Source organism: Acomys minous, assembly GCF_964271855.1.
Source record: "Acomys minous genome assembly, chromosome: 8".
In the NCBI taxonomy this organism is placed as follows: Eukaryota; Metazoa; Chordata; class Mammalia; order Rodentia; family Muridae; genus Acomys; species Acomys minous.
Window position 1 is genome coordinate 79,706,342 of NC_140489.1, and position 16,506 is coordinate 79,722,847.

The 16,506-nt window shown below is 52.6% G+C and overlaps 1 protein-coding gene across 1 annotated transcript in view; it reads left to right on the forward strand.

Annotated features, from left to right (window-relative positions):
- The window catches only part of CDHR3 (cadherin related family member 3), a 69,179-nt gene that overhangs the window by 28,324 nt on the left and 24,349 nt on the right, over nt 1–16,506 (forward strand). The window contains exons 8-10 of the mRNA XM_084793773.1: nt 2,839–3,028; nt 7,630–7,801; nt 9,015–9,121. Of these exons, the coding sequence (XP_084649899.1) occupies nt 2,839–3,028; nt 7,630–7,801; nt 9,015–9,121 (469 nt within the window). The remainder of the gene's footprint in view (nt 1–2,838; nt 3,029–7,629; nt 7,802–9,014; nt 9,122–16,506) is intronic.

Genomic DNA, 16,506 nt, shown 5'->3' on the forward strand with positions numbered 1-16,506 from the left:
TGTTTTTAAGAGACAAGGTCTCAGTGTGTAGCCTTGGCTGTCTTAGACTTGCTTTGTAGATCAGACTGGCCTTGAACTCACAGCGATTCACCTGGCTCTGCCTCCTGAGTGCTGGGATTACAGGTTTGCGCCACCATGCCTGGCTGCTTTTTTTTTTCTTTTCCCTCAAGTGCCATTAAGATTAAAGTGGAAACCCCTATAAATAGAACTCACATATTTCCATCTGTGTGGAAATAAAGACTCAAGGACATAGAGGAAATTATATTTTATGGGTTTTTTTTATGGTGTTTTTGTTTTGTTTTGTTTTTTGTTCAGTTTGTTTCGTTTGTTTGTTTTTAGTTTTTTGAGACTGGGTTTTACTGTGTAGCTCTGGCTGTCCTGGAACCTGCTCTGTACACCAGGCTGGCCTTGAACTTGGAGATCTGCCTGAATGTTGGGATTAATGGCATGTACAACCATTGCCTAGAGAGAGAGCTATATCTAGCTCTATATCTTTATCTGTATCTATCTCTATATATCTGCACCTGCACCTTCACCTGCACCTGCACCTGTACCTGCACCTGCACCTTCACCTGCACCTGCACCTGCACATACATTTTTTGAGATAAGGTCTTGCTCTGTAGCTCTGGCTGGCCTGGAACTTGCTATGTAGTAACTCATGGCCATCCCCCTGCTTCAGCCTCTTGAGTACTGGAGACAGACACTTAAACCACACATGCCTTGAAAATTGCATTTTTAAAATACTAACTTTGATGAGAAAGTGAAGGGATGATTCCAGTTGGATGACAAAGTGTCTAAAACTGGAGTAAATTGTGCAAGGCCTGGTGTTCAGGCGCCTCTGTCCTCCTGGAGGAGGATGATTACCTCTCGAGCGAAGGCCTAATGGCCACTGCAGGGCTGGACAGAATAAGGGCGGAGAGGTTCTCCTGCTTCTGCTGTTATCTCAGACGTCAGTGTGCCTTGTTGTAGGGTAGCATGAAGATGCACGAGCTGCCTGCCCCATCCGCACACTCCTAAGGATTCAGAAGAGAGGAGCGATACCGACACTGAAGTGGAATGAAGGCAGATGGGTCACTCCAGTATCATCAATAGTCTCACTTAAAAAATCCAATTGAGCTGGGCAGTGGCGGCGCACACCTTTAATACCAGCACTTCAAAAGCAGAGGCAGGGGGATCTCTGTGAGTTTGGGGCCGGCCTGGTCATCTGCAGACTGAGTTCTAGAACAGCTGGGGTTACACAGAGAAACATTGTCTTTAAAAAATGATAAGTGATATTTAAAAGTAACTGAGGTGGTTGTGTTATTTTGTTTGGAAGCTTGTTGTGTATTTTATACTTACAGCAGATCTCAGTTCAGAGTGGCCCCATTTCAGGGCCTAAATAGCACATGGCACACCATGTGGCCAATGGTGGCGCATTGGACAATGTCTCTTTCCATCACCTTGCTAGACTGTTGGCAGCTACGTTCTCATATGAGGAGCCCAGTGTAGAGAATGAGTTTCCTGTCCTCTGAAACAGCCACCTTCCTGGAGACTTCACACTTGCCAGTCATTGTACAGCAAGGCCACATGCATTCCTTCTCTGGTACTTGCACACCCAAATGAGCTAACATCATCCAGAGTTTACAAAGGAAAGCCAAGGGCTAGAGAGACACTTAGACAGATTCAGTGGTTTCCCAGGAGTCCCAGTGCATAGGGGCATCATGATGTCCAAGCCAGATGATTATAGAGTGTGTCCTACTAGCAACTAAATTGTCCCATCTTCATAAACCCAGGCCACATCAGCCTGGTGGACTTTACTTTACATAGTGCTTTTGTGGAAGCCCGCATTGGACAATCCCAGGCCATAAGCTTTTGAGCAAACTATACCTATTCTGGGACTGAGGCAATGAAGGGTACGCAGAGCCAGTGACTGGCATCTATCTCTGGAAACTTGTGAAGGTTCTGACATTGACGACTTCACACAGCCAAAGGTGTAGGCATCGACGATTTTGGTTGAAAATTCTGTTCACTCTGGTGCTGCAAAAATGAACTTTTAAGAAGTACACCCATGCACATGTATTCATACTTGCACAGGCACATGTACACACACACACACACACACACACACACACACACACACACACACACACCCCACAATAGTGCTGGGGATTGAACCCAGGGCCCTGTCTATGCTAGGCAAACATTCTGCCTCTGAACTATATTCCATATTCCCATACCTTTTTTGTTGTTGTTGAGTATTTAAACTAAGACTCTGGTTCCAAATAATAAAAAAGAAAGCAAATTTAGCTAAGCACAAGACAAGGGACATGAAGAGAAGACAGGAGAGGAAAGGAGAGGAGGGCAGGGAAGGGGAGGCAAGAGAGGGAAAGGGAGGGGACGGGAGAGGAGGCCCATCTCATTGGAAAGTCAGAGTAGAAGAGGGGTGTGAGGCAGCATTGCTCCAAGGACCTCAGCAGCTCAAGTCCTGGCCTTTTACCTGCAGCTCCAGTTGTAGCCTCACTTACTCTCCAAATGTATGTCTCTTAGCAACAGATTCTGCAAGAGAATCCAGTGGGTCAAATTGAAGAGAGCTATCTACCAGTTCTGCTGGCTGTGACAGTGCTGTGCCCAGGGCCCAACCCTGGAGTGTAAGGTGTGGCTTTAGGGAAGGATCAGATCAGGTGCTACAATGAGTGTCAAACCCGCACATGATTTTACAGGACGTGTGTGTGTGTGTGTGTGTGTGTAGGGGCTGCTCCCAGTGTACACTACAGTCATCATTCTGCAAGTCTTTTCCTGTCTTCTCCACATTCCCTGTGCCTTCATTCTTCGTTTGTCTTCTAATCTTTGCCTTCTCAGTGACAGGGACGATCCAAGTGGCCCGAAGGCTAGATCGAGATGCAGGAGAGCTGAGACAGAACCCCATCGTTTCCCTGGAAATTCTGGTGAGGGACAGACCCTCTGGGGGCCAGGAGAACCGCATCCAGATAACCATCATCGTGGAAGACATCAATGACAACCCCGCAACATGCAGAAAGCTCACCTTCAGGTAGGCATGTGGGGGAATGCCTTCCTCTCGGGTGGCCCCTGGCCTCTCACTGCTCTGATACAGCATGGCATTAGGAAGCGGCTCTCTACACGCAGATGTGCAGTGTCCCGTCTTATTCAAAGATCTCTCCCTTACCCTGTCACTGTGGTACCTCTTCATTATTGCTCGTTTTCACTTTCTACCTGCATTTCCAGTTATTTTTTATTTCATTCCATTTGCACCATGGGCCCTCTCTGGAATGTGTCTTGCCTTTACTGATTGCCACCAGGGGTGAGACAATGTGGTTAGCAGTTGTAGACGCTGGAGTTCAGGACTAGTGACCAGGAGCTCCCAAAGAAACCCCAGCAAATAATATAAACAAACAAAGCCAAGTAGGTGGTAAAACAAAACATCTTAATTCACCTCACACAACTCAACTGCATATAAGTAAAAGGAAAATACAGATGCACGTGGGACAATTCTGTATGTTTTCACTTGTTCTTTGACTTATAATTATTTCACGGTAATTTAAAAGTAAAATCCTTCAGTGATTATTTATTTTTATCTTATGTGTATTAGTGTTTTGCCTCAATATATATCCATGAACTGCAGGCATGCCTGGTTCCCTGCAGAGGTCAGAAGAAGTCACCAGATCCCCTTGATATTGGAGTTATGGGCAATTATTTTGAGCCTCCACATAGATGTTAGGAACTCCACCCAGTCCTCTGGATCAGCAGCAAATGTTCATAAACACTGAGCCTTCATTCCAGCTCCATAAAGTGCTTTTTGACTCTGGGTTACTATGTCTTTTAAAAACAAATAAACAAACAAACAAACGAACAAACAACCACAAAAAACTATGGCCTGTCTTCCTGCTATTTTGTCAAAAAGTCACACAATTGGGGATTCTTCCACAACAGTGTCAGCTCTGTGGTTTCCATGCTAGCCAGTCTCTGGAAGTCTGGGAGGGGGGCAGTTCAAGGGTGGGTGCATCTCAGCAGTGACCGCTGTGTGCAGAGTGCTCTGCATCTGAAGTGAGGCCGCTGAAGAGCAGAACAGGCCTCTCTTTTGATGACCCTATAGGCAAAGTCTCTTGGGGTATATTCGATGTTCCAAGTGACTTTAGAAAGACTGAATACACAGCCTGACCACACAAAGATTCCTAGACAAAGACTGTCTGGGGGTAAGCAATAGCTACTAGGTTCATTTGTTATGTTTATGACCAGCTCCCATTTCACAACTTTCACCCTCTCCTCAGGACTAGAGGATCCGTGTGGTGGATTGCAGTCTGTTCTGCACATGCCTCAGATGCACCATGTTCCAGAAGGCTGCCCACTCCCTTCCTTGCATCTCACCTTCTCCTGACCAGTAGGGAGCTCTAAAAACAACGGGGGTGGCGATGTGAAGCTGGGTTGGGGGAGAGAATCAACTCCCTCCCTTTCAGGGCTGCCTCCTCCACATTCTGAAGGGCTCAGTTCCTGCAAGGTAGCTCTTTGCCCACAATCCTCCTTGTCCCTGGGGATGCAGTTTCAGGACTTCTCCCTCCGCTGGTATTCCCCAGGCTCTCGGTAGTAAGGATGCTACACTCTTAATTAGACCTGAGAGATGTACCAGCCCTTCAGATTTCTGCACATACCCAAACACTCCTTTGTAATCATCTCTTTACCAAATCTTCTAGAATTATCCTCATTTACCATCTACTTCCTGCTGAGACTCTGGTTGACCAAGTCACAGGCTAAACCATGGTATAGGTTGCTCTCCCAATCTGAGCATTCCAGATGCTCAGTCTCTGAGATGGGCAGGGGTGGGGCCATAGAGAGTGACACACACACCATCACATGCACAGACTAAACCCATACTCTGCTAAAGGAAGTCTGGACCCTAGAGATGGAATAGAGCTTTGCAGACTCACTCACACGTCCCTTGAAAATCTACATTGTCAATGGCCCCAGCGCATGCTGGAAAATTCTTCTAGATCTATCCTAAGCTCTCCAGCTCTTCTTTCCCTCTCTGCACTGAGTGGTATCTATGCCTGCAGCAGACTGTGCTGTCTCAAGCCCCTTTGCTGGTTTTCTCTTTTCTCATCTCTGCTCATTGAATCTTCTGGCTTCTTGTGGCCCAGAGTCCCCTGAGGTAGTAAGACAATTTGCAGACTGCGTTCCATATTACCCGGTAACATCACAGTTTGAACGTTGTGTGTCCTCCAGGCAAGCCCACAGACTGTCCTGTTCTTGATCTTCTCTCCAGATTAGCCCTGAAATCCATCACACTAAGTCAGCCGCAGCGCTGATTAGACTCATTACCGAAGATAATTCTGAACAATGCAGTCATCACCTCCAGGCTTTTCCGATGAGGGTAACTCCCAGCTGAGCTGGCGGAGGCTTAGAAGTGAGCTGGGTCCAGGAAAGAGCTAGTTTCTTTCTTTGTTCTGGAAGGTGGAAATCTTCACTTCACGAGCTCAGCCTGCAATGTCCCCCAGTTATAGCAGGGTACTGTGACTTTCAGAAGTTTCTTCAGAGAGGCAGGGGAGTGGGTGGGCTGGGTGCCAGCACTCATTAACAGCAGCTGGGGGGGGGGGGTTAGCTGGACTACCAGAGGCTACCAGAGGTGGGAGGGGCAGGACAGCGTGGAGGAGGGTCCTCATGTTTCCCACGTCTTCGCACTGAGGGCCTGTGGCTCTCCCAGGTTGATGACGAATGAGCCCAGGGCTCCACTGGAGGCATCAAAGGCAGTGAGAGGGCCTCTGCTGGGCTTGTAAATTGTCCAGCACTTGGCTGAAAGTGCTTTGCAAGCTGTTCATGAATAGGAGGCGGATTCGGAAAGCTGCTGGGCATAGTCACCTTTGCATGGGGAGGGCCCAGTGGTCTGTGTGCTGCTGCACCGCTTCCCTTAGAGTCTGGGGTTGATATATGAGGGGGAGTGGCTTTCCAAGAAAAATCTTTGTGGGAAAAATACCAAGTGTGGAGAAAAATGAAAGAACAGGTCAAAACTGCTGATGTAGCTTTAAGTGTTTGCCTAGGATGCAACAGGCTGAAGGCGGGGGAGGGGGGGGTCAGGGAGGGAGGGAGGAGAGAGAGAGAGAGAGAGAGAGAGAGAGAGAGAGAGAGAGAGAGAGAGAGAGAGAGAGAATAAAATGAGAATGAATGAATATGAGAGAATGAGAATGACTGAGTCTGGCACCAGGATCCTGACTTCTTTATATGATGGAGTCCCCCCCACCCCCATCCCCCACCCCCACCCCCCACCCCCCACCCCCCACCCCCACCCCTGCCACTGGCTCTGCAGTGTTGTAATTGAAGCTTAGATTCACAAACACCTATTACCTAGATATAACTGGGGAGTTCCCCAGAGATAACTACTTAGCCACAGTGTATAGCCAATTAAAATGCTTTACTCATGCTGGTTGGGACCACACCCAAGTGTTTGGGGTCCTGGGTGGAGCCCCAAGCATCCAGAACACATTGCTTGGAAAAGCAGAAACCCTGTCCTGCATCTTGCTGGGCAGCTAGCTGCAGGGGGCTTCACAGAAGTAAGCAGTTTGAAGCAAGTGGTTTAACAGAAGCTAAGCTACTGGAACACACAAACAAGTTGTTTAACGGAAGCTGAGGTAAGTCAGCTTGGAAATCTTGACCTTTGCTTCCCAGAGTAGAGTCAGGTACTTTCCCATGGTCTTCTCCATCAAGGAGATCAAATTCTAGTTAGACCCGAAATGGCCTCAGCGAGAGTCCAAGGTGGAGGAACCACTGCACTGTCTTGCCCCATCACACTGGAGCTCAGGGTTTACAGTGATGCTAACACAGGCGAGGAAGAATCATGTCCGGAGGCTGTAGCTTTCTGAGATAAGCTTTGAAACCCCTCCAGACTACTCTTTGCTTTCCTGAAAGATACGGACATGAGTACAAACCTCTTGGGGATGCTGGGATTAGGGATACATTCCAGAGCACACAGTAAGTATTTAATAAGTGGTCCCCAGTGAAAGGATTGATGACTAAAACCAGGCATTGTCCAGTGAAGACAGAAACAAAATGGCAGATGTGCTTTCTGCCAGTGTGGAGACCCAGGAAAACCTATCCTCTCTTCTAGAAAGCAGATGCTGTTATCAGCCATGGCCTAACACGATCCTTGCTCCACAGTTGCCAGGCCATCACAAGGAGAGGCTGTAGCATATAGAAGGGCTGTACTTTGGTTGGTAGAGAGATACCGAGAATCAGAGGACTTGACACATTGTCATAGTCTGGGTGCTTTCAGAACCAGATGTCAATCCTTTCCTATCCTTGTCCTGTAAACAGGGCCACCCCAGACCTCCATCCCCAATCCGGCTTCCGGAGATCAGTCACTTCCAACAGGATGATGGTGGAGTGGAGGAGCGTTTCAGGTCTCGGGAGCAGACTGCCACGATCAGACACTTAACAGGATGCTAACACTAACAGTCAGGATGCTAACACTTAACAGTCAGAAAGGACTCAAGGGCAGGAATGGTGAGGCCAGAGAGGAGGGCACTGTGATAGGCAAGCACTTGCAGAATTGAAAATAAGTATAAGGATCCAGCCTCCTCCTGGGTTAGAAGGCCTACTCAGTCACCATTTGTTAGGGGAAAATATTGAATTATGTCTTTTTGCCAGCATTATGTTGCCTGAAAGAGCAGCCAACGGGACGTTGCTTTTGGACCTGAGCAAGTTCTGCTTTGATGATGACAGCGAAGCTCCAAACAACAAATTCAACTTCACCACGCCATCTGGAGTGGGGAGCAGCCACAGATTTTCACAGCATCCAGCTGGCTCTGGGAGAATTGTGGTCAGTTTATGGTCATTGCATCACTGAAAGGACACTGGGGACGCTGGCCCAACAGGCATGGTGCTTTTTGCTACCCTGCAGAGAGAAATTTGCAAGGCAGTCTCCTCTCAGAGCTTCTGTAACTGACAGACTTAATAGTGGCTATGCGTTCTTTATTTTACCCAGGCTTCAGCACGGTTCATTACACAGAGCTGTGCTGGGGTACCCGGGACTTTGTGTGGCTTGCATTTGCGTTCTGTTTAGTGAGCCGCTGTAGGCACGGCTGTGCCCCCATATACACTAGCTCTTCTGTTCTTTGAGGGCTTTCTCCTCAAATGAGGTGCAAGGCAGAGAAGTCAGGGCCTGAGGCATCTGCATAGATTCTGCATCAGAGAAGCACCAGCGACCCTGGCCCTGCCGAGAGTGAAAGCAGGTAGAAAGTACAATTCAGGGCAAAGGCAGAGGGGATGGCTAGGCGTGTGGAAGGTAGGGCTCAGCAAGCGTGTGAGGCCTCTACTCACATAGGGCTCGTGCTGTAGGATGTGGGGAAAAGAACAACAAGGAGGGATGTGCCAAGTGGGTGGGTCCTGAGAGGTGTTTCCAGTGGACCTTGGGGATGAGAGCTAGCTGCCCACCACCTTTCTCTTCAGCATACCTCCTTCTCTACCTCCCATCTGAAGCCATCTTCTACACCCCGCCCCAGAGAGTTAACGGTATCATAAAAAAAACTTCTACGTGGTGGGTGGGATTCATATTTTTGTAGGTTATTAACCCATATCTACCACTTAAAGTGTAGGTACAACTAAAGAGCATCACAGGATAAGAGTGAACACTGTCAACATTTTGATGTATTTTTCTTGTTTCTTTTCTATGTGGTTTTATATATCTGTCTGTCTGTTCGTCCATCCATCCATCCATCTATATAAGTATGTTAAATAGTGGAACTGTTATTGTATAAATTCTGCATTTCTCCCACTGACCTGAAGATGGGACCTTGTTTGTTGGGTAGTGGTGTCAGGTATGTGGACATCTTTGGACGTACATGTTTCTCTGCTGGTAAATCCTGAATAAGTTCTCTAGCTGGCCACTGTCTCAGAGCTCCTCTGAAGCCCAGGCAAATGCTTTCCCAAAGGATGCTGACAATTAATTTACACAGCCACTGTATGAACATAGATCTGTCAGTTCAATAATAGACCTGTTTATCCATCCTGATCTATTATCTGTTTTGGCCTAGTTGATTGGTGATCTAGATTATGAAAATCTAAGCAACCTTGCATCTGGCAACAAGTACAGTGTGATGATCCAGGTGCAGGATGCCGCCCCTCCATACTATAAAAGCAAGTACCCTTTTCTCGTATTTCATATGGGGTCTCCCTCAGGCATCAGTGATTGAACTGTGCTGGGTATTTCTAGGTTTCACCAATCAGGCCCCCAACAGCTACTTCCTCTTAGCACTTGGGTATTCGAAGGGTCTCTTGGCCTTCTGTCTTGTTCTTTTCCCACACAGTCTCACCATTTCTGTCAGGGATTTTTTTAATGGAAATGCCAATATACAGTACCTGTCAAGTTCATGTTTAAACTCTTGGGTTTGGCACACAAGCACTTCCACCACCTGGCTATGGCCTCACTCTATAGCTCCAACCCCTCCCCTCCATCTTCCCTTTTCTTCAACTGTGTCAAGCACTTGCACCTGCCCCCTCTCCCCGAGAATCAAGGAGGTTTCTATGGTAGTGGTGTTGCAGTGGCTAGAACTCTTCCTCCCATCCCATAGTATTCCTCCTTTCTGTAGTATCCCCATTTCACACTACCATATTCCACACTTTTCCTCTTTTCATATTATCCCCACACCTCACTGTCCGCCATTAGACACTCTCCCCTACTCCACTGAACCCCTACTCCACATCACCCCTACTCCACACCACCCCTACTCCACTCCACCCCTACTCCACATCACCCCTACTCCACACCACCCCTACTCCACACCACCCCTACTCCACCCACCCCTACTCCACTCCACCCCTACTCCACTCCACCCCCTACTCCACATCACCCCTACTCCACTCCACCCCTACTCCACTCCACCCCTACTCCACTCCACCCCTACTCCACTCCACCCCTACTCCACTCCACCCCTACTCCACTCCACCCCTACTCCACACCACCCCTACTCCACTCCACCCCTACTCCACTCCACCCCTACTCCACTCCACCCCTACTCCACTCCACCCCTACTCCACTCCACCCCTACTCCACTCCACCCCTACTCCACTCCACCCCTACTCCACACCACCCCTACTCCACTCCACCCCTACTCCACTCCACCCCTACTCCACTCCACCCCTACTCCACATCACCCCTACTCCACTCCACCCCTACTCCACTCCACCCCTACTCCACTCCACCCCTACTCCACTCCACCCCTACTCCACTCCACCCCTACTCCACTCCACCCCTACTCCACATCACCCTACTCCACTCCACCCCTACTCCACTCCACCCCTACTCCACATCACCCCTACTCAGCTCCACCCCTACTCCACTCCACCCCTACTCCACTCCACCCCTACTCCACTCCACCCCTACTCCACATCACCCCTACTCCACTCCACCCCTACTCCACTCCACCCCTACTCCACTCCACCCCTACTCCACTCCACCCCTACTCCACATCACCCTACTCCACTCCACCCCTACTCCACTCCACCCCTACTCCACATCACCCCTACTCCACATCACCCCTACTCCACTCCACCCCTACTCCACTCCACCCCTACTCCACATCACCCCTACTCCACTCCACCCCTACTCCACATCACCCCTACTCCACTCCACCCCTACTCCACTCCACCCCTACTCCACTCCACCCCTACTCCACTCCACCCCTACTCCATCCCACCCCTACTCCACTCCACCCCTACTCCACTCACCCCTACTCCACTCCACCCCTACTCCACATCACCCCTACTCCACTCCACCCCTACTCCACATCACCCCTACTCCACTCCACCCCTACTCCACATCACCCCTACTCCACATCACCCCTACTCCACTCCACCCCTACTCCACTCCACCCCTACTCCACTCCACCCCTACTCCACTCCACCCCTACTCCACTCCACCCCTACTCCACTCCACCCCTACTCCACATCACCCCTACTCCACATCACCCCTACTCCACTCCACCCCTACTCCACTCCACCCCTACTCCACTCCACCCCTACTCCACATCACCCCTACTCCACTCCACCCCTACTCCACTCCACCCCTACTCCACATCCACCCCTACTCCACTCCACCCCTACTCCACTCCACCCCTACTCCACATCACCCCTACTCCACTCCCTCTACTCCACATCACCCCTACTCCACTCCACCCCTACTCCACTCCACCCCTACTCCACATCCACCCCTACTCCACTCCAAGTACACTAGAATAAACTACAACTCAACCTACTCCACTCACACCCTACTCCACATCACCCTACTCTACTCCACTCCTACTCCACCCCTACTCCACATCACCCCTACTCCACATCACCCCTACTCCACCCCTACTCCACTTCACCCCTACTCCACTCCACCCCTACTCCACTCCACCCCTACTCCACATCACCCCTACTCCACTCCACCCCTACTCCACATCACCCCTACTCCACATCACCCCTACTCCACTCCACCCCTCCACTCACCCCTACTCCCACAATCCACACCCCTACTCCACATCACCCCTACTCCACTCCACCCCTACTCCACTCCACCCCTACTCCACTCCACCCCTACTCCACTCCACCCCTACTCCACATCACCCCTACTCCACTCCACCCCTACTCCACTCCACCCCTACTCCACTCCACCCCTACTCCACATCACCCCTACTCCACTCCACCCCTACTCCACATCACCCCTACTCCACATCACCCCTACTCCACTCCACCCCTACTCCACTCCACCCCTACTCCACATCACCCCTACTCCACATCACCCCTACTCCACATCACCCCTACTCCACATCACCCCTACTCCACTCCACCCCTACTCCACTCCACCCCTACTCCACTCACCCCTACTCCACTCCACCCCTACTCCACATCACCCCTACTCCACATCACCCCTACTCCACTCCACCCCTACTCCACTCCACCCCTACTCCACTCCACCCCTACTCCACATCACCCCTACTCCACTCCACCCCTACTCCACTCCACCCCTACTCCACATCACCCCTACTCCAATCCACCCCTACTCCACATCACCCCTACTCCACTCCACCCCTACTCCACATCACCCCTACTCCACATCACCCCTACTCCACTCCACCCCTACTCCACTCCACCCCTACTCCACATCACCCCTACTCCACATCACCCCTACTCCACTCCACCCCTACTCCACTCCACCCCTACTCCACATCACCCCTACTCCAATCCACCCCTACTCCACATCACCCCTACTCCACTCCACCCCTACTCCACATCACCCCTACTCCACATCACCCCTACTCCACTCCACCCCTACTCCACTCCACCCCTACTCCAATCCACCCCTACTCCACATCACCCCTACTCCACATCACCCCTACTCCACATCACCCCTACTCCACATCACCCCTACTCCACTCCACCCCTACTCCACTCCACCCCTACTCCACTGCACCCCTACTCCACATCACCCCTACTCCACATCACCCCTACTCCACATCACCCCTACTCCACTCCACCCCTACTCCACATCACCCCTACTCCACTCCACCCCTACTCCACACCACCCCTACTCCACATCACCCCTACTCCACTCCACCCCTACTCCACAACCACCCCTACTCCACTCCACCCCTACTCCACATCACCCCTACTCCACATCACCCCTACTCCACTCCACCCCTACTCCACATCACCCCTACTCCACATCACCCCTACTCCACTCCACCCCTACTCCACATCACCCCTACTCCACATCACCCCTACTCCACTCCACCCCTACTCCACATCACCCCTACTCCACATCACCCCTACTCCACTCCACCCCTACTCCACTCCACCCCTACTCCACTGAACCCCTACTCCACATCACCCCTACTCCACATCACCCCTACTCCACATCACCCCTACTCCACTCCACCCCTACTCCACATCACCCCTACTCCACATCACCCCTACTCCACATCACCCCTACTCCACTCCACCCCTACTCCACACCACCCCTACTCCACATCACCCCTACTCCACTCCACCCCTACTCCACACCACCCCTACTCCACACCACCCCTATTCCACTCCACCCCTACTCCACATCACCCCTACTCCACATCACCCCTACTCCACATCACCCCTACTCCACTCCACCCCTGCTCCACTCCACCCCTACTCCACATCACCCCTACTCCACATCACCCCTACTCCACTCCACCCCTACTCCACATCACCCCTACTCCACATCACCCCTACTCCACTCCACCCCTACTCCACACCACCCCTACTCCACATCACCCCTACTCCACATCACCCCTACTCCACTCCACCCCTACTCCACTCCACCCCTACTCCACTCCACCCCTACTCCACTCCACCCCTACTCCACACCACCCCTACTCCACACCACCCCTATTCCACTCCACCCCTACTCCACATCACCCCTACTCCACATCACCCCTACTCCACATCACCCCTACTCCACTCCACCCCTGCTCCACTCCACCCCTACTCCACATCACCCCTACTCCACATCACCCCTACTCCACTCCACCCCTGCTCCACATCACCCCTACTCCACTCCACCCCTACTCCACTCCACCCCTACTCCACACCACCCCTACTCCACATCACCCCTACTCCACATCACCCCTACTCCACTCCACCCCTACTCCACTCCACCCCTGCTCCACTCCACCCCTACTCCACATCACCCCTACTCCACATCACCCCTACTCCACTCCACCCCTGCTCCACTCCACCCCTACTCCACATCACCCCTACTCCACATCACCCCTACTCCACTCCACCCCTACTCCACACCACCCCTACTCCACATCACCCCTACTCCACATCACCCCTACTCCACTCCACCCCTACTCCACACCACCCCTACTCCACATCACCCCTACTCCACATCACCCCTACTCCACATCACCCCTACTCCACATCACCCCTACTCCACATCACCCCTACTCCACATCACCCCTACTCCACTCCACCCCTACTCCACTGCACCCCTACTCCACTCCACCCCTACTCCACATCACCCCTACTCCACTCCACCCCTACTCCACATCACCCCTACTCCACTCCACCCCTACTCCACTCCACCCCTACTCCACATCACCCCTACTCCACTCCACCCCTACTCCACTCCACCCCTACTCCACATCACCCCCTACTCCACTCCAACCCTATTCCACACCACCCCTACTCCACTCCACCCCTACTCCACATCACCCCTACTCCACTCCACCCCTACTCCACTCCACCCCTACTCCACTCCACCCCTACTCCACATCACCCTACTCCACTCCACCCCTACTCCACATCACCCCTACTCCACTCCACCCCTACTCCACTCCACCCCTACTCCACATCACCCCTACTCCACATCACCCCTACTCCACTCCACCCCTACTCCACTGCACCCCTACTCCACTCCACCCCTACTCCACATCACCCCTACTCCACTCCACCCCTACTCCACATCACCCCTACTCCACTCCACCCCTACTCCACTCCACCCCTACTCCACATCACCCCTACTCCACTCCACCCCTACTCCACTCCACCCCTACTCCACATCACCCCTACTCCACTCCACCCCTACTCCACTGCACCCCTACTCCACATCACCCCTACTCCACTCCACCCCTACTCCACTCCACCCCTACTCCACATCACCCTACTCCACTCCAACCCTATTCCACACCACCCCTACTCCACTCCACCCCTACTCCACATCACCCCTACTCCACTCCACCCCTACTCCACATCACCCCTACTCCACTCCACCCCTACTCCACTCCACCCCTACTCCACATCACCCCTACTCCACTCCACCCCTACTCCACTCCACCCCTACTCCACTCCACCCCTACTCCACTCCACCCCTACTCCACTCCACCCCTACTCCACTCCACCCCTACTCCACTTCACCCCTACTCCACTCCACCCCTACTCCACTCCACCCCTACTCCACATCACCCCTACTCCACATCACCCCTACTCCACTCCACCCCTACTCCACATCACCCCTACTCCACATCACCCCTACTCCACTCCACCCCTACTCCACTCCACCCCTACTCCACTCCACCCCTACTCCACTCCACCCCTACTCCACATCACCCCTACTCCACATCACCCCTACTCCACATCACCCCTACTCCACTCCACCCCTACTCCACTCCACCCCTACTCCACTCCACCCCTACTCCACTCCACCCCTACTCCACATCACCCCTACTCCACATCACCCCTACTCCACATCACCCCTATTCCACATCACCCCTACTCCACTCCACCCCTACTCCACATCACCCCTACTCCACTCCACCCCTACTCCACATCACCCCTACTCCACATCACCCCTACTCCACATCACCGCTACTCCACATCACCCCTACTCCACATCACCCCTACTCCACTCCACCCCTACTCCACATCACCCCTACTCCACTCCACCCCTACTCCACACCACCCCTACTCCACTCCACCCCTACTCCACTCCACCCCTACTCCACTCCACCCCTACTCCACATCACCCCTACTCCACTCCACCCCTACTCCACTCCACCCCTACTCCACTGCACCCCTACTCCACATCACCCCTACTCCACATCACCCCTACTCCACATCACCCCTACTCCACATCACCCCTACTCGACTCCACCCCTACTCCACTCCACCCCTACTCCACATCACCCCTACTCCACTCCACCCCTACTCCACTGCACCCCTACTCCACTCCACCCCTACTCCACATCACCCCTACTCCACTCCACCCCTACTCCACATCACCCCTACTCCACTCCACCCCTACTCCACTCCACCCCTACTCCACTCCACCCCTACTCCACTCCACCCCTACTCCACTCCACCCCTACTCCACTGCATCCCTACTCCACATCACCCCTACTCCACATCCACCCCTACTCCACTCCACCCCTACTCCACATCACCCCTACTCCACTCCACCCCTACTCCACATCACCCCTACTCCACTCCACCCCTACTCCACATCACCCCTACTCCACTCCACCCCTACTCCACTCCACCCCTACTCCACATCACCCCTACTCCACTCCACCCCTACTCCACTCCACCCCTACTCCACTCCACCCCTACTCCACTCCACCCCTACTCCACTCCACCCCTACTCCACTCCACCCCTACTCCACATCACCCCTACTCCACATCACCCCTACTCCACATCACCCCTACTCCACATCACCCCTACTCCACATCACCCCTACTCCACTCCACCCCTACTCCACATCACCCCTACTCCCATCACCCCTACTCCACTCCACCCCTACTCCACTCCACCCCTACTCCACTCCACCCCTACTCCACTCCACCCCTACTCCACATCACCCCTACTCCACATCACCCCTATTCCATATCACCCCTACTCCACTCCACCCCTACTCCACTCCACCCCTACTCCACTCCACCCCTACTCCACTCCACCCCTACTCCACATCACCCCTACTCCACATCACCCCTACTCCACATCACCCCTACTCC